The sequence below is a fragment of the Scyliorhinus torazame genome, chromosome 8, assembly GCF_047496885.1.
Source record: "Scyliorhinus torazame isolate Kashiwa2021f chromosome 8, sScyTor2.1, whole genome shotgun sequence".
Lineage (NCBI taxonomy): Eukaryota > Metazoa > Chordata > Chondrichthyes > Carcharhiniformes > Scyliorhinidae > Scyliorhinus > Scyliorhinus torazame.
Window position 1 is genome coordinate 232,888,274 of NC_092714.1, and position 21,070 is coordinate 232,909,343.

General features: G+C 48.2%; 1 protein-coding gene and 1 long non-coding RNA gene across 2 annotated transcripts in view; one reads left to right on the forward strand and one right to left on the reverse strand.

Moving 5' to 3' along the window:
• LOC140428454 (uncharacterized) overlaps positions 1–21,070 on the forward strand; it is a 126,183-nt gene that overhangs the window by 103,331 nt on the left and 1,782 nt on the right. Inside the window, exons 4-5 of the long non-coding RNA XR_011948786.1 lie at positions 19,277–19,415; positions 20,787–20,956. This is a non-coding gene — a long non-coding RNA (uncharacterized lncRNA). The remainder of the gene's footprint in view (positions 1–19,276; positions 19,416–20,786; positions 20,957–21,070) is intronic.
• Positions 7,665–21,070, reverse strand: part of LOC140428452 (tyrosine-protein kinase Srms-like) — a 95,754-nt gene continuing 82,348 nt past the window's right edge. The window contains exon 8 of the mRNA XM_072514929.1: positions 7,665–9,151. Coding sequence (XP_072371030.1) covers positions 9,099–9,151 — 53 coding nt within the window. The 3' untranslated portion in view covers positions 7,665–9,098. The remainder of the gene's footprint in view (positions 9,152–21,070) is intronic.

The window sequence follows — 21,070 nt, forward strand, 5'->3', positions numbered from 1 at the left end:
CGGGGCAGGTGTGACCTGTATAAGAAGGACGGGTTGCATCTAAACCGGAGAGGCATAAATATCCTGGCCGCGAGGTTTGCTAGTGTCACACGGGAGGGTTTAAACTAGTATGGCAGTGGGGTGGGCACGGGAGCAATAGGTCAGAAGGTGAGAGCATTGAGGGAGAACTAGGGAATAGGGACAGTGTGGCTCTGAGGCAGAGCAGACGGGGAGAAGTTGCTGAACACAGCGGGTCTGGTGGCCTGAAGTGCATATGTTTTAATGCAAGGAGCATTACGGGTAAGGCAGATGAACTTAGAGCTTGGATTAGTACTTGGAACTATGATGTTGTTGCCATTACAGAGACCTGGTTGAGGGAAGGGCAGGGTTGGCAGCTAAACGTTCCAGGATTTAGATGTTTCAGGCGGGATAGAGGGGGATGTAAAAGGGGAGGCGGAGTTGCGCTACTTGTTCGGGAGAATATCACAGCTGTACTGCGAGAGGACACCTCAGAGGGCAGTGAGGCTATATGGGTAGAGATCAGGAATAAGAAGGGTGCAGTCACAATGTTGGGGGTATACTACAGGCCTCCCAACAGCCAGCGGGAGATAGAGGAGCAGATAGGTAGACAGATTTTGGAAAAGAGTAAAAACAACAGGGTTGTGGTGATGGGAGACTTCAACTTCCCCAATATTGACTGGGACTCACTTAGTGCCAGGGGCTTAGACAGGGCAGAGTTTGTAAGGAGCATCCAGGAGGGCTTCTTAAAACAATATGTAGACAGTCCAACTTGGGTAGGGGCGGTACTGGACCTGGTATTGGGGAATGAGCCCGGCCAGGTGGTAGATGTTTCAGTAGGGGAGCATTTCGGTAACAGTGACCACAATTCAGTAAGTTTTAAAGTACTGGTGGACAAGGATAAGAGTGGTCCGAGGATGAATGTGCTAAATTGGGGGAAGGCTAATTATAACAATATTAGGCGGGAACTGAAGAACATAGATTGGGGGCGGATGTTTGAGGGCAAATCAACATCTGACATGTGGGAGGCTTTAAAGTGGCAGTTGAAAGGAATACAGGACTGGCATGTTCCTGTGAGGAAGAAAGATAAATACGGCAATTTTCGGGAACCTTGGATGACGAGTGATATTGTAGGCCTCGTCAAAAAGAAAAAGGAGGCATTTGTCAGGGCTAAAAGGCTGGGAACAGACGAAGCCTGCGTGGAATATAAGGAAAGTAGGAAGGAACTTAAGCAAGGAGTCAGGAGGGCTAGAAGGGGTCACGAAAAGTCATTGGCAAATAGGGTTAAGGAAAATCCCAAGGCTTTTTACACGTACATAAAAAGCAAGAGGGTAGCCAGGGAAAGGGTTGGCCCACTGAAGGATAGGCAAGGAAATCTATGTGTGGAGCCAGAGGAAATGGGCGAGGTACTAAATGAATACTTTGCATCAGTATTCACCAAAGAGAAGGAATTGGTAGATGTTGAGTCTGGAGAAGGGGGTGTAGATAGCCTGGGTCACATTGTGATCCAAAAAGACGAGGTGTTGGGTGTCTTAAAAAATATTAAGGTAGATAAGTCCCCAGGGCCTGATGGGATCTACCCCAGAATACTGAAGGAGGCTGGAGAGGAAATTGCTGAGGCCTTGACAGAAATCTTTGGATCTTCGCTGTCTTCAGGGGATGTCCCGGAGGACTGGAGAATAGCCAATGTTGTTCCTCTGTTTAAGAAGGGTAGCAAGGATAATCCCGGGAACTACAGGCCGGTGAGCCTTACTTCAGTGGTAGGGAAATTACTGGAGAGAATTCTTCGAGACAGGATCTACTCCCATTTGGAAGCAAATGGACGTATTAGTGAGAGGCAGCATGGTTTTGTGAAGGGGAGGTCGTGTCTCACTAACTTGATAGAGTTTTTCGAGGAAGTCACTCAGATGATTGATGCAGGTAGGGCAGTGGATGTTGTCTATATGGACTTCAGTAAGGCGTTTGACAAGGTCCCTCATGGTAGACTAGTACAAAAGGTGAAGTCACACGGGATCAGGGGTGAGCTGGCAAGGTGGATACAGAACTGGCTAGGTCATAGAAGGCAGAGAGTAGCAATGGAAGGATGCTTTTCTAATTGGAGGGCTGTGACCAGTGGTGTTCCACAGAGATCAGTGCTGGGACCTTTGCTCTTTGTAGTATATATAAATGATTTGGAGGAAAATGTAACTGGTCTGATTAGTAAGTTTGCAGACGACACAAACGTTGGTGGAATTGCGGATAGCGATGAGGACTGTCGGAGGATACAGCAGGATTTAGATTGTCTGGAGACTTGGGCGGAGAGATGGCAGATGGAGTTTAATCCGGACAAATGTGAGGTAATGCATTTTGGAAGGTCTAATGCAGGTAGGGAATATACAGTGAATGGTAGAACCCTCAAGAGTATTGAAAGTCAAAGAGATCTAGGAGTACAGGTCCACAGGTCATTGAAAGGGGCAACACAGGTGGAGAAGGTAGTCAAGAAGGCATACGGCATGCTTGCCTTCATTGGCCGGGGCATTGAGTATAAGAATTGGCAAGTCATGTTGCAGCTGTATAGAACCTTAGTTAGGCCACACTTGGAGTATAGTGTTCAATTCTGGTCGCCACACTACCAGAAGGATGTGGAGGCTTTAGAGAGGGTGCAGAAGAGATTTACCAGAATGTTGCCTGGTATGGAGGGCATTAGCTATGAGGAGCGATTGAATAAACTCGGTTTGTTCTCACTGGAACGAAGGAGGTTGAGGGGAGACCTGATAGAGGTCTACAAAATTATGAGGGGCATAGACAGAGTGGATAGTCAGAGGCTTTTCCCCAGGGTAGAGGGGTCAATTACTAGGGGGCATAGATTTAAGGTAAGAGGGGCAAGGTTTAGAGTAGATGTACGAGGCAAGTTTTTTACGCAGAGGGCAGTGGGTGCCTGGAACTCGCTACCGGAGGAGGTAGTGGAAGCAGGGACGATAGTGACATTTGAGGGGCACCTTGACAAATATATGAATAGGATGGGAATAGAAGGATACGGACCCAGGAAGTGTAGAAGATTGTAGTTTAGTCGGGCAGCATGGTCGGCACGGGCTTGGAGGGCCGAAGGGCCTGTTCCTGTGCTGTACATTTCTTTGTTCTTTGTTGTTCTTTGAGGATACAATCCTTGAAGCTTTCTCATTCAAAGCAGAAATGTCAACCTCGTATCAGTGCCAGCCACGTTTTAAAGGCAGAAATAGATAGAATCCTGACTAACAAGATAATCAAAGGCTATCGGGATAGGCGGGAATGTGGAATTGAACACGATCAGATCAGCCATAATCTTATTGAATGACGGAGCAGTGCAAGGGACCAAATAGATTACTCTTGCTGGTCATTTGCCTGTTTGTACCCGTATAAAAACCAACAGTTCCACTACTCAGTTGAACAGCCACTCTCCGGCACTCTCAGATGGGAGTACAGAAGCGAAATGGAACAACCTTTGAGACACTATCTCCAATACCTCACTCTCAATATATGGGAAATATGTGGACTGGTTTGAATTTAACCTCACTGTGATGGAACCGGACACTGATGCCAAGCAGTCTGTCTCATTAATTACAAGAGAGATCCATGCTCTCATTAATTACAGTAAGAAGTCTTACAACACCAGGTTAAAGTCCAACAGGTTTGTTTCAAACTCTCGCTTTCGGAAAATAATGCAGCCATAATATGCGTCATGCCTGGCGTGCAGTTCAATCATTTCAAAGGTTAGTTTACTAAAATGCAATATAACCTGAACTTAAATCTTAAAGTCCAACAGGTTTGTTTCAAACACTAGCTTTCAGAGCGCTGCTCCTTCCTCAGGTGAATGAAGAGTTATGTTCCAGAAACATATATATAGACAAATTCAAAGATGCAAGATAATGCTTAGAATGCGAGCATTTGCAGTTAATTAAGTGTTTACAGATCCAGAGATAGGGGTAACCCCAGGTTAAAGAGGTGTGAATTGTCTCAAGGCAGGACAGTTGGTAGGATTTTGCAAGCCCAGGCCAGATGGTGGGGGATGAATGCAATGCGACATGAATCCCAGGTCCCGGTTGAGGCCGCACTCATGTGTGCGGAACTTGGCTATAAGTTTCTGCTCGGCGATTCTGCGGAGGCCGCCCACGGAGCCAGGTCCCGCCGGTAAGTACCTTTTGCAACATACGCCAGCGAGACCGGCCTAAAACGAGCGGCCACTCGGCCCATCGCGGGCCAGATAATCGCCGGGTGGGCTGCTGCCTACGGCCCCTGACCGGCGCGGTGCGATTCCTGCCCCCGCCAAATCCCCGGCGCCGGAGAATTCGGCAGCCGGCGGGGGTGGGATTCACACCGCCCCCTGGCGATTCTCTGACCCGGCGGGAGGTCGGAGAATCCCGCCCCATGTGTCAAAGTGATGCAGAAAGCTCTGTTCATTGTTCAATCTCCATGTAATATATGTAAAGGTCCTATTGTGGTTGCAAAATCCTTTTGTCCCAATACCTGTCTCACCATTTGATTCTTGCTGAGCAATTCATGGTTTGATAGGAAGGACACTGTGGTGCACTTCTCCTTCAGGCAGTTTAGGTTCTGGTTTGCTTTCTTAAGCTTGAAATCTCATGTTTCAGTGATTGGAATGCACTTAGTGCTTAGAATGCACTTACGTCACTTTGATGTGGTCAATGTTTACAAACATTGGAGTATCAGTACATAGGCCACTGAACCAGGAAGGGAGATGTATAGATACATAGGTATTAGGTATTCAGCTCTTCGAACTTGCTCCGCCATTCATTCAGATCATGGCTGATCATGAATGAATCAAAGGCGCAGAAGGTTTGTAGAAGTTGTTAATCATAGACCACCAACAGAAAGCTATGAATGACTTACAGCTAATGGATCTGTGGGAACCAGACACAGGTCACAGCTGCTCTCTTTGGTGCTGCAAGGTAAATGTTACAGCTGTAATGCTTCTCACTGCCCCCATCTAGACTGCTCTCTAGCACCCAGACAGGGGTCTCATTTCTGTGTGGGGGATGGGGGCGGTCTGCGTGGGGGGTCCCTTTAGGCAGAGGGTCCCTGTGGGGGTCTTCCTATTACAGGGGCAGGGTTAGTCTTACTTGGGGGTGGGGGAGCACCCAGGCAATCCGGGGGTGGGGGGCTGCTGTGTGATGCAGTGGGGAATGGGTGGTTTGGGGCCAATTTGCGGTGGGTGGGGAAGTGGCTGGCAAAGATGGTGGCCCGATAGCAGGATTCCCTGGGAATCCCTCGTAGTCCACGCCATGCATAAATTTGCATGGTGTGGAACACTGGATTGCTTACCGGTTTGCGATTTAGTTTTGCTCTCAGTCGGATCGCAAACCGGTTACAATTCAGCTCCGGCGGGAGAACGTTCTCTCCCAAATGGAGAATCCAGCCCATTGCCTTTGATGGGTGTTGCAAACAGGCTGACTGCATTCTAATGAATTGTATGTGGAACGCAATGGGAATGCAAATTAGGATTAGCCACCTTGGGCTGTGAGCTCAAACCACTTGTGTCTCGGAGTTTTTCAGAAGTCAGTTTTAAAAAATTCAATTCACGGGGTCCATGTGATGTGAGCATGGCAGCAGCTGCGGTTTTGCGAGCTCTGGCTCTGCTCATCATTTACTCTGTCTTTCCATCCTAGTGCACATTTCATATTTTGTATTTTCTTGGTTTGCATGGCTTGTGCTATGTCCCGATAAGTGGTTGGCTGGTTTCTCTACATGAAACATCTGAGATAAAATGCTGACATCCTTGTTTTCATGTGGCGGCTGGAGTGCGGCCCTGCTTTCAGAGGCACAGTTGTAATTGACTGGGCTCCCACCCTGGGACTTCTGTCTGCTTCGATGGATGATGGCTGCCAATTAAGATATTGGGTGGAATTTATCGGCTGTTCATGCCAGTGGGATGATGGCGCACGGGTTTCCCGATGATAACGGTGGGACCAGAAAATCCCGTTGGCGGACCGCCTCCTCCAATGAAAACCATGCGGTGGATTGGTCAGTAAATCCCACCCATTGTTTTGACTGAAAATCTTGGCTCTGCCGTACAGATCATCAGGGCTCAATCTCAAGAGTTAGGGGGGTACGTTTATGGAGGTGCACGAGGAGGTTCTTGCAACAGAGAGCACTGTCCCTGGTTGGGACCCACTTCTGCACTGTTGTGATCCTGCCGAATGGCTTCTCATCCATCCTGACTGATTCGGAAGAGAGAAAGGAGGACCGTAAGAACTATACCTCTGAGACCGGCCCTCGACGCAAGAGCATGGATATCCCCAGTGCAGTGGCCCAGCTCTTGGGTGTTTAATTGTTGGCTGCTGCCTCTGTGGTGTTGACGCCTCCAGGATTCGGACAAAGTAACAAGACCCCACAGAATGATTGGGATGCCAGGCAGCAACACTCGCCTTCGACATGGCGTGTCTACCCACAGGAATCCACTTGTGAGCTGTGAAGTGCTCATGTAACTAGCAATGCGTATTCCCTATTAGCGATAGCCTTCAGCTGTACAGATGCTGCCACAGTCAGAGGGAGATAAAAAGTGACCTTCACCATAATTACCAGACGGGGCTCTGTCCTATGGGTGTTCAGTGGGACAGACAGGCAGCAGCTGGTTAACCCTGGTATGGGTGGGTTTTCACTGTCTTGGGGGGGGGCTGTCATCCCCCGTGCTTCGGGGCGACCCCCCACCGATAGCGGCCGACACCCCAACCAGGCCAGTCCCTCCTGGGGGCTCCCCCACCCGCCCCGAGCACAGGGCTGATTGCCTGGTTTTGAAGATGGCTACTCACCTTCTTTGATCCCCACAGCAGCCGTTGCTCTAGCTTCATGCTTTTAAAAAGATGTGCTATAGGGCACCTATGTGGTCGCTCGCTGGGGAGCCAGTTAAGGATAAAGATAAATAATCTTTATTGTCACAAGTAGGCTTACATTAACACTGCAATGAAGTTACTGTGAAAAGCCCCTAGTCGCGACATTCCAGCGCCTGTTCGGGTACACTGAGGGAGAATTCAGTATTCTCAGCTGGTACGGGAATTGAACTCGCGCTGCTGGCCTTGTTCTGCATCACAAACCAGCTGTCTAGCCCACTGAGCTAAAGCAGTTAAATCATGGGCGGCCATTTGATAGGGGGTCCTTCCAGTTAATGGAATGGAGATTAGCCTTAACTGGTGATTAGTTTCTCACCACTTCTAGGCGGGATCTGAATCTCGCCAACGGGAGTGGGCCGGTTAGATCGGAAACCGATCAACGCCCGGCATGGATCCTGAATTCGGCCTTTCCCGACTTGCACAGATCTGCGCCAGGTGCAATGCTGCAGTTAGATCACGCCCCCAGAACACTCTCTCTCTCCCACTCTAGAAATGCAGTGAGCGCTGTATTCCTGAAACTACAGAGACCTGAATGAATCTCCAGTCAAAACCCCGAAATGAACGCAAAATCTGAAGAGGAGTAAGATACACCCATTTGGATCAAAGTCTCTTTTTTTCTCTTTAAAGCTTTGTTGCTATATTTACTTGCTATAAATATGGCAGTTACGCCTTTCTTAATCCTACTGATGTTTCTACTTTCAGAGTAGCCAGGTATCTCTCGATACCGCCACAAGGTTCAACCGAATACCGAACAAAGAGCCAATACACCAGTTAGTTAGTTCAAAGTCAATACTACTTTATTTGCACACAGTATGATTTACTCATGCACAATAACACTACAGGCTAAACTACATCTATCACTAACACCTATACTTTACTTCGGGTGCCCACTTAGGTCAGAGGAACAATGGCCGTTGTTCGGGTCTGAGGCTGGTGGGTTCGAAGAGGTAACAGGGGTACAGCTAAGGTCGTCCATCTGGTAGCGAGCGTTGAACTTGAACTTACTTGCTTCTGGTGGTGCAGGTGAAAGGGTCTCTCCGGTTGAGAGCCAATTCCAAGAGAGTGAACCTTTGGCGGGGGTTCCTTCTTATACTTGGAGGGGCTTCGCGCGCTTTTAGGCGGGCCTTAAACTTGGTCCCAATAAATTGGGCAGCTTCTTGATCATTGTCATCGATCTGAGCCAATAAAGGGGCGGGTGCCTTGATGGCTGGGCGTGTCCTAAGTGGCCATTGGCCTTGCTTTGTTTGTGTCTTCTTGCTGGGGTAGCGGCGCCGTACTGTCTAGGACAGGATTGGCTACCTGAGCACTAGTTCTTTGTTTCCCGGAGATGGGCCATCAATTTGTTAATCGACCCAGGGTTTCGGTTCCGTCTACAGACTGCCTTCCAAATATACATTCAGGCTCTGTGCCTGCCTGTTGCTTTGCATTGTCCATTTTTCCCTGTATGCTCTGCGAGTGTCCATTTTATATACTGAAAGTGGCCATCCCAGATGGCTACACCCCCTCCTTGTGATCCTCAACGCGAAGCGTGAAGGATCATATTACTGCATCTTCTTTGTTCTCTGCCCAAGTCGAGCACCCGCAATCAAGGACAGGTTCTATCCTACTCTGTCCTATGGATTGGAACCTTTACCTAAATTGCTTTTATTTATATCACATCATTATAAGATTCTAAGGGGCACTTTAACATTCAAGCATGCATTACATTTCTTTCTCTTTTAAACACGGGAACCTCTAACTATCCTTCTCTAAACTATCTTTAATCAATCAAAAGAATTTACAAACAGTATAAACTATATAATAGCAGCATTACATTTCTCTGTCTCTTGGCGGTCAAGTACAGAATTTCACATCTTTCTTTATTAGAACAAACAAAAATTAGTCGATGCACTTTATTTACTTAGAGAAAGTTGGCGGAAGGCTGGAGTCTGAAAATAGGGGGTCTGACTGTATATACCGGAGTGCGGGAGGCTTTCCTTCGCCATTTCCGAAGTCTCAGTGTCTGGATGACACTGCAGAGTATTGCTATAACTAACAGTGCTTCTGCGAAGTATGAAAGGGAATACCATTTTATAAGGTTGTCGCACCAGGTTGCTGTGTCAGTGGCTGTCTTTGGGTGTAGTGTGTGGCAGGGATGGGAAACACTCACGGCCTGTGGGGTAGAGGTCTGGGGGGTCGCGTCCGGGCGCAACTGTAGCGATCCCACGAAGATCCAAATGTAGGTCATGATGTCCGGTTTCATTTTTCTCTTTTTTCTTGGTCTTCCTCTGTCTTCTGGTGTTTTGGATTTCCTGTGAACACAAGCATAATATCTGTTATTATCTTGTTTACGATCTCATATGTCTGTCTGTCTCTCCTTTTATTATCAATTGTCCATTAGAATTGTGACCATATGTGACTCCCTCATTTTTTTTTAAAACCAAATATTTTTGGGGACAATCATCTGAAAAAGAAAATACTGTTACAGTGCGAACAATCTCGCAGCCTGTGTGGTCGATGCGCTGAGTGGCCAGACAATTTCTCCGCCCAGCAGCAAAGCGTTTCATCCAAGTGTTTGAGGATGTAAATAGCATGTGGGATAGCGACCTAAGGGTCGCCGGAAAACAAACAAAACTTGTGGCAAAGAGCATTCTTTAAACCACAGACTAAATAAACAGTAAAAGAGTTTCGAACCAAAAGCTCTGAATGGGTTGTGTATGGGCCACGGCGGGCCAAGAATGGGTGGAATCCCCGGGTAGGACGGTGACCAGTGCCGTAGGTGCACTACCCGAGCGTAGCTGACCAGATAGGGGTCCTCAGGCAGGACGGGGACCAGTGCCGTTACTCCACTGCCTGGGTGACCGGACAAGAACGGGAAGAATTTGTGTTCGTCGTGGAAAAACTGCCTCTTATGAGTGCCGTCGAATCGGAAGAGTAGTTATGACTGTATCAATGGGTGTCTGCCGACAAACTTGTTCCTTTAACTGCCATGTGGCATCAAAAGAGTAGTTGTGACTGTATCAAAAGGCGGCGTGGGGCCATGGAATAAACTTTATCAAAGGGTCGTACACAATACAAACATTCAACATTTAAAATATCAAACAAAAATAACAAAATCGGGCAGGCTCCATCAGAAAAAAGGACACCGTAAATCTCAATCGGTTCCTTTTTAACCATCATCTGGACACCTCATTGTTCTATAGCGAAAAGAGTCGCAAAGGGGCTCGTCTGGTGGGAGTCAAACACTTGAGTCATCATCTTCTCCCGGTTGCCAAACCCGTGACTGGAGTAGCTGTGCCAAGGCTGATTGAGGCGATGTGGTGTCCATCTCAAAGTTACGGATGAGTCTGTAGGAATTGTCGCGCTGCCAATGCTTAGTGTCTAGGTTGGAGGCGGTACGGGGCAATCCATCATGATCGGGCGGTGGGTCCGGTTCAGGGGCTTTTATGTAAGTGGTCTTGAAGGGGTGGAACATATACTGTTTGGAGTCGTTGGGAGTGGGGCCTGGTGCAGAATTGAAATCGTGTGGCAGTTCCATGGGGTCTAATGTATCAGTGCTGTCACTGCTGCTGCCAGTGCTGGTCGAATTAAGGGAGAGGCGGAGTCATGCCTCTGGGGGTGGAGTCGAAGTGATGCCCGAGGATGGGCTGGACTGGTTGGGGGAGGGTAGGAATAGGTCGTCCATGGGCGGGGCGTGTTCGTCTGCTGCTGCAAGTGAGATGTGGTGTGAGTGGTTGCTCTGTGTGCCATAAGCCTTAAGCTAGTTTATGTGAAACCATCCAGACTTACCATTGGGATAAGTGATCTTATAAACGGAGGGGCTGACTTTATCTGAAATGGAATAGGGTCCTGTGAATTTGGGGGAAAGGAATGAACTGGAGTTGTACAGGGAGAGCATGACTTGCTGTCCTACTGAAAATTCTGTGGGGTGTACCGTTTTGTCAAAACATACTTTACTTTGTTTTTTTCGTGTGCCAAGCCTAACAGCTGCGGCGAGCTGGGCTGCTTTAACATTTTCGAGGACCTGCTGTACTGCTTTCTCATGGGTGAGGGCGGTGACTGTGGGGCTGGCCAAATCAAGCCCTAACAAGTATTCTGTTCCCTTCATGGGTCATCCGGTCATGAGGGTGTGGTGGGTGTATCCTGTCGAAGTTGATACCGTGTTCCTCATGAACATGAGTTCAAAAGGGAGAACTGTGTCCCATGTGGTATTGTGCTGTTGCACCATTTTCCTGAGGGTTGCGTTGAGGGTTCTATTAATTCGTTCTATGATTCCGCTTGATTGGGGGTGATAGCGATATGGAATTTTTGTCGGATGCCGAAAATTGTGAGGACATTTTTCATGACGTGTCCTGTGAAATGTGAGCCTTGGTCTATACTACGGGGAAGGCCCCATCTCGTGAAGATGTGCTGTGTTAGAATCTTGGCTGTCGTCTTAGCCGTGTTAGTTCTGGATGGAAAGCTTCCACCCATTTCGTGAAGGTGTCGATTACTACAAACACATACTTAAAACCATTCTTGCAGGGGGGTAGGGGATCTATATAATCAATCTGTAAATTTGAATATTGGTCTGTGAGACCTGGAGCGCGTGTACTGGGGCACTCTCGGGGGGATTCCAGAAGTGACCATGTCTGGAACCTGCTAGGGCGTCTGCCTTACCGTTACCAGGGGGGGAAGAACGATGGTGGCTACAAACTTTAATGATGCCGTATTTACAATCTTTTGCTGTCCTGAGAATATGCTGGAGTAATGGGGCTGAGGGTAGGGGCTTTCCATCCGCAGAAACAAAACCTCTAGATTCCCACATGGGTAGGAACTCAGTTAAACTATTGCAGACATATAGGCTGTCGGAGTAAATGTCGGTTGAGGTCGGGAACGAGTCGGGGTGCTCTACAATGTATGCTACGGCTGCTAATTCTGCTGCCTGCAAACCTAGATATCCAGGCAATTTCAGTGATATTTCCTCTAACGCGCGTCCCTGCGCGTCCTCTACATAAATGCCACAACCAGTGATTCTTTCACTATTTAAAACTGTGGAGGAGCCAGCCACATAAATCTTAAGAGGAGCGTTTGTGTCTGTGGGCTGGGGTCTCTGGGGTGGAGTACCTGGTTTCGGGGGAGCTGATTTGGGTACAAAGGGTCCTATATTGTGCCTGGTGGTAATGATCTCACACTCATGTGGGGTGCCTGCGTACTGTAAATTATCTGTGAGAAACGTGTGTGTCTTAGTCCTTTTAACCGTAATGTCCCGTCCTTGTGGGAGTAGGGTCCATCGTGCTGCGTGAATTTGGCTGACTGTGCTGTCCTTTAGTCTACCGTCTAGTAGAAGTTGGGTTGGGGTGTGCTCTGTCAAAATGGTTACGGGGTTGAGTCCTGTTGTTATGTACGCAAAGTACTGAACAGCCCAAATAACTGCGAGCAAGTGCCTTTCGCAGGTAGAAAATCCTTGCTCTACTGGATCGAGAACTTGTGAGGCATATGCTACGGGGCCTAAACGGTTGTGTCTTTCCTGGAGGAGTCAGAAAGAGTTCGGTCGGTGGTTGCAACTTCAATTGCATATGGGGAGAGTGGGTCTGGGACCTGTAATACGGGAGCTGTGCTGAGGGCTCGTTTTAATGAATCCACGGCATCCGTGTGCTGTGGAAGCCATTCCCATGGGGCTTGCTTTTTTAGGAATTCGGAAAGAGGGGCTGCCTTTGTGGCAAAACCTTCTATGTGGTTCCTGCAATAGCCAACTAGTCCTAGAAATGACCGGAGGGTTGTAACATTATGGGGCAAGGGTAATTTCACAATGGAGTCAATGCGTTTCTGCTCGATCTCGCGTTTGCCATGGGTGATTACTGTGCCTAAATAAATGACCTTTTCTTGGAGAATCTGGGCCTTTTTGGGGTTTATCTTACATCCGATTTTGTGAAGGAGTCCTAATAATTCGGTGAGAAGCGAAATGTGCTCTCCCTTAGTGCCTGTCTGTAGAAGCAGGTCGTCTACATACTGGACAAGACAATCGGGTCGGGAAAATTTAGCTAATCCATTTGCCAGCTGTCGGTGAAAAATGGAGGGGGAGTTGTGGAAGCCTTGTGGTAGGCACGTCCACGTGTATTGCTGTCCCTGGAAGGTGAAAGCAAATTTGTATTGGCACGCTTTATCCAATGGAATGGACCAAAAGCCGTTGCTGATGTCCAGAACCAAGAAAAATTTTGATTGAGGTCCCTGTTTTAACATTGTCTCAGGACTCATGGCTACGGTGGGGGCTGCTAATGGAGTCACGTTGTTTAGTTCCCTATAATCGATGGTCAGTCGCCATGAGCCATCGGGTTTCCTGATGGGCCAAATTGGGGCATTGTTAGTTGAGGCTACTGAACAAAGTATGCCTTGGTCAAGTAAACTTTGGATGACCTTTGCAATTTCTCCCTCTGTTTGTTGGGGAAAACCGTACTGTTTTTGGAGTTTGGGGTTGGGTCCTGTAATGTTGACTAAGCCAGTGATCTTGCTACAGTCGTGCTTGTGCTGGGAAAAAGCTGCTTTGTGTCTCTGTAAAACGTCTATAACGTCTTTGTCCTGACTAATGGTTTGTGGATCAAACCAGAAGTCTCCTGCTGCGCTAATCCTGTGTGCGTAGTCGCCAAGTGTGAGTGTGGCGGGGGCTCGTGCTGCCTTTGCCATTCTCCACACACATTTATTGACGGGATGAACAAAAGATTGTGGGAGCTTATAAAGTCTATCCCCAAAATGTGTTCGGCTGTCTGGGGTAGATCTACTAACATGACGGGGTGTTTGGTTTTAAAGTTGCCTATCTGAATCGCCACAGGGGCTGTAATGTGTCCCTGTCGCATGTGTCCTGTAAAGCCGCTGAGGGTAATGGTATCTGGGCCATGTATCCCGTTGGAACATTGTGAAGGAATTTTTTTTTAATTTAAAAAAAAAATGTTTTATTCAAAACAAATTTGTAACATTTCCAGGGAGAAAACAGGCCCTATGCAAGGAGCCTTAACATAGTGAAAACAAACAGTGGGAAAGAATAAACATGTTAATAAAGCACTTCCCCTGTCAGCTCTGTTTGCCCTGCCCCACGTGTTCAACTAAACTAACGTGGTTCTAACCCTTCCCCCCGCCTCCCCTCCCGGGTGCTGCTGCTGTTGGTTTCCTGCGGTGGTTCCTGAGAGTCCGCAAGCGACCTTCTCCCCTGGGGGATCCCTTGACACCGCCCCCCCCCCCCCCCTCCCCTTGCCCACTTAAGTCTCCTCTGCTTTCCATCCCGGCTGCCCCCCCCCAACCTCCACTACCCCCGAGGCCTGACCTGCCAGGCCAGCCCTGCGCTTGGCCCTAGCCCGCCCCTCCTCCTACTCTCCCTGGGGTCCCCTGACCTACGCTAGCTACGCTGACCCCTGCCCTTGCCGCCTGTCTGTCTCACACCCGAGCGTTCGGACCCTCCCCCCACACACCAAGGACCCATTAACCTGATTGTATCTCCCCGTGCCCTTTCAAGTCCCTTAACCAGCCCCTAGCCCATCCCCCTCTCTGAGGGCCCGATCTCCCGCCAAAAGGTACCAAGTGCAGGGCCCCTTTGCCCCTCTCTCTACCCCCCCACCCCTCCCCTCGATGCTATCCCCCCAAAACACCCTACACAATGCGCCCTCCAGCCCCCGCTCTCTGTCCCGGCTGAAAACAATCTTGGATAGAACATTACAGTACAGGATAATTTAACAAACTGCCGCCACACGAAAGCTCTGAGAGCCCAGAGTCCTTTAGTTCAAGTCCAGCTTCTTCTTTTAATAAAAGTTCACATCTAGTCAGAGCAAATTAGGTTAACAGACCACCGCCACTGTAGAGCACTGAGAAAACTAAGTGCCCGTTAGTTCAAGTCCAGTTTATTTTCTTTAATAAAAGTCCAAACCTGTTCTGGTGTCTCAAAGTAGTGGTGGAGTTCCTCAAACGTAACCCAAAGCTTCGCAGGATACAGCATTCCAAACCTCACCTTTTTGTAGAGGGCTGCCTTTACCTTGATGAATCCTGCACGTCTCTTGGCCAGCTCCATTCCCAAGTCCTGGTAGATGCGCACCTCGCAGTTCTCCCATCTGCTGCTTCTCTCCGCCATGGCCCATCGCAGCACACGTTCCCTGTCAGCAAGCCGGTGAAAGCGGACCACCAAGGCACTCGGTCGGTCGCCCGTCCTGGGCTTCCTTGCAGGGGCCCTATGCGCCCCATCCAACTCCAGGGGTCGGGGGAAGGCCTCCGGCCCCATCAGCGCCTCAAGCATACCTTTCACGTATGCACCCACATCCGACCACTCGCAGCCCTCGGGGAGGCCAACGATCCTCAAATTCTGCCTCCTGGCTCTGTTCCCCAGCTCTTCAAGCTGCTCCTGCATCCTCCTCTGGCAGGAGTTCAGCTCTTCCACTTCGTTCTCCAGCTCCGCCACCGTGTCCGCCTGGCTGGAGAGCTTCACCTTGACCTCCCTGAGCGCCTTCTCCTGGACCGCCTGCGCCTCGACCATTCGGTCCATTATCGCCCTCATCGGGTCCAACATGTCCCTCTTCAATTCGGCGAAGCAGTTCTTAAAAAACTCCATCTGCTGCTCCCTTGGCCAGTGAGCCTCCGCTCCCTGGTCCCTGCCGTCCGCCATGTTTCGCCGCCTGGCCTGGGGTCCCCGCTGCTCCCGCTTCGAGCCCTGACGTTCCACCTGACCACTTCTGGTCCAGCTGCTCATACCCTGGGGGGGGGGAAGCCTCTTCCCTATCGTCCCCTCAACCTAACCAGATCACCAGGTCCCGCAAAAGGCCATTTAAAAAGTCCGTTTGCCCATCGCGGGCAGGAGCGATCCGACCTGCGACCTGCTTCCTCGAGGGCACCACCGGAAGTGATTGTGGAGGAATTTAGCGTGGTACGGGACCCTCCTGTGTCCCAAAGAAATTCTACGGGGTGTCCCCGGATTGTGCCTGCTACAACCGGTCTTCTGAACTTGTCCCAAAGGTTGTCACAGACCCAAGTTGGGGAGTCCGAACACCGTCAATCGGTGCTGTTCATGTTTGCGTTCTCGAAACGGGCGCTAACACTGTGAATGGGCTTGGCTCTGTTCTTATTTAGGGTATTTGCCTGTTGGTTTAGCTGCTGTTTCTGGGGGGCATTGCACTCTCGGGCGTAATGTCCTAACTGTCCGCAATTGTAGCACTCTTGGGATTTAGGCTGCTGTGGGCTGTTTCTTCCCTCGTTTACCCATGCGGGGTTTTAATGTGTCCTGACTGGATGCATGGTAGCATTTGCCTGCTCTTCATCTGCTTTTCCACATCCTGACTTTCCCTGAAGGGACTGTTCCCAAGCTCGGGATAATCTTTTTAAAACCCATTTCTCATTGTGTGTCTCGTCTGAGGGATCATAATTGGTGCAAGCTCTCTGTCCTGCTTCGGTCGCGTGGGAGACTAGGATTCAAATCCATTTGGCCATATTCTCTGGTGTCAAATGGGCGCGGGCTAACTCTCCAAATACTGTTGTGAAGTGGGTCCACAGGCGTCCAGCAAACGCTGTTGAGATCTCGGTCTTTTTCTGCCTGCATTTATTGAGTCCTTCTACGGGATCTCCCTTATTGTAGCCGATCGCATCTAGGATCGCTGCATGCATTTCTTGGAGGGTGCGTCCTCCTACATTTTGTGAGTCGGGAAGGGCTGCCACGACTGAGGGGTCGAGGCTCAAAACTGTGAGCATAACTTGCTCTCTTTCGTCCAGGCCGTACATGGTCGCCTGTTGTTTGACTTTCGCAAAATGATGGTGCGGGTCCGATGTGGGTTGGAACGGTGTTATTTTGTCATACACGTCCCTTAATTGGGTGACGGTTAATGGGGTGGTGGACAGAAAATCGGGTCTCCCTCTGTTGTGGCCCTGCGCTGTGTGGTGACAGGGTTCATGGGATTGTGCTCTGCCTGTGCAGTCGGGGGTGGGGGGTGCTTTCCTTTTCTGAGTTTTATCCTGAGTACATGTTTCATGTACATAGCGATGGGCAGTTTCATTTAACTCCTGCCAATCGGGGCCATTTTCCTAATCTAACTGGGGTCCAAATGTATCTTGGAAACCATTTTGTACTGAAAGCAGGGATTGCAGGTCTGCAATTTGCTTTCGGCATTTGACGTGGTCTTCCGAACTCTGCCTTTGTTCCGTCGTGGAACTGTGGAGTGCTTGTAGGGCCGCTTTTAAATCCTGACATTGTTTCTTTAATTGCTCAACTTGAAGTTCTGTCTCTTCTCGTACCAACACCGTGCGTTGTGTGTCTTGGTAGGCCTTATCATACTGTGACTGAAAGCTGCTTAGGTGAGCGAGACAAGATTGGTGTGCTCGTTTGACATCAGCCATCTCCTTGTCCTTCGCCGCTAACTGCTCTTTAAGTTGCCTGTTAACTTTCTCGCACTCGCTAACGTCTCCCTCACTATTCTTCTCTCTGTCCTGAATCTCTCTGCGGAGCGTCTTCACAACCTCCTCTGTGCCTCGCAATTGTGCCAAGCAGGACACGATTGCCATCACTTACAAGCTTTTCCTAAGCTTTTCTTCTGAATCTCGGTCAAGTTACCCCACCAATATGTCCTATACTTCTGGGACCTGTTTCCTCATTTGCACAAAATTCGCTCCAAAGGGGCCATCCTTTCCCTTTTAGATATTTCCGAATTTCCTCTTCCCATACGGGACACTGCCCTGCTCTATTGGTCGCTGCAACCTTGAATTCCTGGGGGTTCATAAGGCATTCCATTGCCTTCATTGCCATCTCTCCTGTTATCTCTGGGTTTCTACCGTAAATTTGGAACTGGGGGGAATAAAGCGATGATGCAAATATGGGTACAGCTCAAGCTATTTTCCGGTCTACAAAACCCCCGACAGTTTTACGCAACAAAATCTATCAAGGTTCCCTTATATCCCTTGTTAGTACACATGCAACTAACACACTTCCGAATCTTGGAGGTTTGATCGATATTGGTCTTACGCATGTGGTTTTTACTTTTTACAATTGGGTTTCTAATACAAATTTGGGTTCTCTCGGAGTGACAAAGCCACTTCTAGGTCGAGTCTGTCAGATGCCGCCAGTAATGTTGCTATACTTACTTGCTATAAATATGGCCGTTAATAAGGTCGCCTTTCTTAATCCTAATTATGAGTATGCTTTCAGAGTCGCCAGGTATCTCTCGATACCGCCACAAGGTTCAACCGAATACCGATCAAAGAGCCAATACACCAGTTAGTTAGTTCAAAGTCAATACTACTATTTTTACATACAGTATGATTTACTCATGCACAATAACACTACAGGCTAAACTACATCTATCACTAACACCTATACTTTACTTCGGGTGCCCACTTAGGTCAGAGGAACAATGGCCATTGTTCGGGTCTGAGGCTGGTGGGTTCGAAGAGGTAACAGGAGTACAGCTAAGGTCGTCCATCTGGTAGCGAGCGTTGAACTTGAACTTACTTGCTTCTGGTGGTACAGGTGGAAGGGTCTCTCCGGTTGAGAGCCAATTCCAAGAGAGTGAACCTTTGGCGGGGGTTCCTTCTTATACTTGGAGGGGCTTCGCGCGCTTTTAGGTGGGCCTTAAACTTGGTCCCAATTAATTGGGCAGCTTCTTGATCATTGTCATCGATCTGAGCCAATAAAGGGGCGGGTGCCTTGATGACTAGGCGTGTCCTAAGTGGCCATTGGCCTTGCTTTGTTTGTGTCTTCTTGCTGGGGTAGTGGCGCCGGACTGTCTGGGACAGGATTGGCTACCTGAGCACTAGTTCGTTGTTTCCCGGAGATGGGCCATCAATATGTAAATCGACCCAGGGTTTCGGTTCCATCTGCAGACTGCCTTCCAAATATACATTCAGCCTCTGTGCCTGCTTGTTGCTTTGCATTGTCCATTTTTCCCTGTATGCTCTGCGAGTGTCCATTTTATATACTGAAAGTGGCCATCCCAGATGGCTCCAGTTTTTAACCCCTTTTATTCCCCTCTGTGTTTCTCTGTCTTGTGTGTGTAGAGGGTGGGGGCAAGTTAAAGTGGGGATTTAGATAATAGTTGACCAGTTGTTTTGCTGCATATTCCATTATAGTTCTTGTTGTAAATAAACAGTAATTGTGTTTAAACCTACAAACCTGGTGACTGTAATTATTGGGCAGCCAAGGGCCAAAGACTTGGATATTTTTCTAAGAATTATTGGTTAATTCACTTGTGTTGTGACTCCGGGTCAAGTGGGGCTGGAATTGTCTGTCGTAACACCAGCATGGCTCAGTCGCTATGAGCAAAATAGCCAATGGCTGAGGCAGTTACAGAGTTTGGGGACTCTGTGTTAAAGGTCAATATAGAACATAATGACTTCCAACTTTACTGTAAATATAAGTGGCACTGACTGCATTAAAAAAAATCAGTGTCTCAGGCAAACATTAGCAGGTAAGTGGCTTTCACTTCTATATTTGTTTTCAGGTATATCAAAAACAAAATATACTGGCAAATGAAACAAAAATATGGAAACTACAGGAAGAATCGTATTGTACAGAAACACTTGAGTAAAGATCTCTCACGGTGACTGCAGCGGGCTTGTTCTTTATTCATAAATTTACAAGTAAGCAGACTCAAAATTTTCTAATCTCCTGTATTCCACATTACAAAATTATGTTTAAAATTTGAATGTCTCAACTTGGTGATATTATGGGGTGAAAAGTTTTCACATTTTAAAACTAATTCTCAGGTCTGCTATTTTCGCAAACATTTTTATGGGACTGTGTCTTTGGAACGAAGACAAATAGGCTATTGATGGGAAACATGGAATCCCTGTGGTTTTTCACTGTACAAAATCGCAAGAGCCAGCCTCATTGATTGGCTGGCTGGCTGTCAGGTGGCAATTCCTACAGCACAAGACACATCCAATCAGAGGGCAGATGAGACTTTGCGATTGGCAGGCGATAGTGATGGGAGGGAGGGGGTAGAGATTGCAGGTAGCGAGATGGCAATTGGGGGGGGGGGGCGAGGAAAGTATGGTGGCAGGAGGGGGAGTGAGATGGAGGTCGAGGGTAACAAGATGGCAGTCAGGGGAAGTCAGTGACCCATGGAGGTAGAAGCAGGTAAACTTAGTGGGGTGGGGTGATGGGAGAAACACTTGTGCTCCATCTGGCCCACAAGCAGTGCTGTAGAGGCACGTACCTTTTGGTTACATCCATTCTTGTCTCCTTTTACCCATCAGGTTCCATGAGACTGGGGAACCTCAGTTAACATTATTAGTTAAAAGTGGAAAATAAAAAGTTAAAATGGAGGCATTCAGCAACCTTAAAATCCATTACCAACCAGCCGGCCTGCTGAAAGCTGATTGGCTGCCCATGCCCCACCAGCCACTTCTGTCCCATTTGTGTTAAAACCAGAAACAGGTGGGTTTGACATTTTAAAAATACTAACTTCTAACTTGACCTATTTTGGGGGCTAAAATTCTCCTCTTAACAATGCAGTTAAAAATAAATGGGATAACATCTGTCAAAATAGCAAATTTGAGAAATTTCATACAGATCAATTAAATATTTTCCCACGAACATAGCCAACAACAATTTCAAAGCTGTTTCTCTTTAAAACATGCAAATGGTTAGCTATTAAATCATAAAAAAGCAAATTAAGTTCTTTTTTCAGAACACGGTTTACTACTAGGTGGATTGGCTATGCTAAAATTGCCCTTAGTGTCCAAAATTGCCCTTAGTGTTGGGTTGGGTTACTGGGTTATGGGGATAGGGTGGAGGTGTTGACCTTGGGTAGGGTGGTCTTTCCAAGAGCCGGTGCAGACTCGATGGGCTGAATGGCCTCCTTCTGCACTGTAAATTCTATGATTATCTACTGAGTCAATTTTACTATAAGTATGGTTTGCAGAGGCTGGTGTGGGGGTTGCGGGGAGGAATATTGTTTTCTCTTCTTGTTTTGAATGAAATGTCAGGGTGGATTTGATTATCTGCAGTACCAGCAGGACAGTAGATCGGAGACGAAGAGGCACGCCCCAGTTTTGCAACACACACCTATTGAAGTGAGACTCCCTGCCGGTAACTTAAGGGCAATAAAGAGCGAGGATACTAAATGGGAGGCGAGAGGGGTGAAATAAGGCAAGATGCTTAAAGGAGAAGCAAAAGAGTAAGTAATAGGAGGGTTTTGTGATATAACTTACCACCACTGCAATGGTCTGGGAGGTGCAAGTGGTAGGGGAGGGCGAAAAATCATAATGTTGGCACTAATTTTCACTTTTGG